This window comes from Cebus imitator, unplaced genomic scaffold, assembly GCF_001604975.1.
Source record: "Cebus imitator isolate Cc_AM_T3 unplaced genomic scaffold, Cebus_imitator-1.0 Scaffold1241, whole genome shotgun sequence".
Taxonomy (NCBI): Eukaryota; Metazoa; Chordata; class Mammalia; order Primates; family Cebidae; genus Cebus; species Cebus imitator.
Window position 1 is genome coordinate 14,420 of NW_016108556.1, and position 1,649 is coordinate 16,068.

At 50.8% G+C, this 1,649-nt stretch overlaps 1 protein-coding gene across 1 annotated transcript in view; it reads right to left on the minus strand.

Annotated features, from left to right (window-relative positions):
- Window positions 1-1,459: 1,459 nt before the first annotated feature.
- LOC108298937 (somatotropin-like) overlaps window positions 1,460-1,649 on the minus strand; it is an 11,004-nt gene continuing 10,814 nt past the window's right edge. The window contains exon 8 of the mRNA XM_017521430.2: window positions 1,460-1,616. Within this exon, the coding sequence (XP_017376919.1) occupies window positions 1,460-1,616 (157 nt within the window). The remainder of the gene's footprint in view (window positions 1,617-1,649) is intronic.

Consider the following 1,649-nt stretch of genomic DNA (forward strand, 5'->3'; position numbering starts at 1 on the left):
GCCTCCTGTCCCCTGGTGCCCAGGGTTGGGGCTATTTCAGTATCATCTGAAGATCACAAGCATCAGATGCCCTAGGGATGAGAGCAGGAAAGAACACACTCTCCTGCCCTGAAATGTTCCACCTGTGAGTTTAAGGGCATTGAGCACGTGACGCTGTAGAAACACAAGCAAACAAACAAGCAAACGCTTCTAGAAATGATTGGCAGTGGTGTGCCAACCAACACTGCAAACCCACACCCCTGTGGTCTAGGATGTGAATGCTGGGCTCTGCTGCCTCCCCCTTTTCAGAGCACAAGAAGGAGCTCATTTTCTGTAATGATTCCTGAAGCATAACCTGACCAGCACCCCAGATTCATCATCTGCAGGGAGGGTATTGGGTTCTGGGCTATTCTCCAGGCACGCCTGTGGGAGGATCCGAGAGGGATGTCATCAATGATACCAGCTCTGAGAAACATGGAGTCACTGGGAGGGTGGAGACACCACTTACCCCTGCTCCTTCCAGCACCACCAAAAAGGAGGAGCCAGGTGGGAATTAAGGAGGGTCCCTAAGCTCCACGTAGCTTTCTGCATCCCCCACCATCCTTCCTCCAATGTCAACTGGGACATGGAGCCCCCATGACAGGGCCTTTAATCAGTGCAGGGGACTTAGATGTGGACTGTGGGTTCTGCAGGCGGTGCTGGTTCCCACCTCTGTCCATTGCATCTTTCTAAGGGAAGCGAGTATCAGCTGGGATTTATCCCTTCCCATCCAGTTCTCATTGCTTATGTTGTTATCTATCTGGCACCTGTTGGCACTTCACATACAACCCCAAATGAAATGTCTCTTCCAATTCCCTTGCCCTAATTCAGATCCCAAATGCTCTTGTTCTATATGTATTAAACTCATTTTTGCATTGTTCTCATTTTCGTAGGGTAGTTGGGCTTAAGGAATATTCGTCTTGAAATTCTTCTGCACACAGTGAAATCCATGACATTGTCTCTCACGTTTTGGGGAATTTTTGCCTCTGCACTTAATAGCCTGTCTTGTTTTCATTTCTTCTCACTCCTGGGGGGCTAGGTTTGGTGGTGCTGGTGATGGTCGGAGAGGAAGAAATGCTTTCAAGTCATCACTGGGATGACCGGTGAGCTGTGACCAAAGCTGGGAGCACTGATCTGGTGGAGTGGCCTCAGTAAGTAACAGACAGCAGTCATGTGCCAGCTTCCTTCTGACCCAGGAAGAGTCACGTCCTTTATGTTTCAGGGGCCTGGCTCCCAATAGACCCCGCAGGCCCTGCAGGTTATCTTCCCAACCTGCCCCTTTCTCTATACCCCCACCCCCCACCCCATAATATTAGAGAAGGCGCTTAGACAAAATGATGCAACTTAATTTTGTTAGGACAGGGCTGGTGAACACTGGAGTGCCACTTTTTCAGTCCAGGAGAGGCACTGGGTTAGGGGTCTCAGGGATGCCACCTGGCAGCTAGAGGCCACAGCTGCCCTCCACAGAGCGGCACTTCACAATGCGCAGGAATGTTGCGAACTTGTGCATATCTCTCCGGAAGCAGTAGAGCAGCCTGTAGTACTTGAACAGTGCGTCATCTTTGTACAAGTCGATGTCCAGGTTGCTGTAGGTCTGCCTGGAGATCTCCCCAGTCTGGGGGCTGCCATCT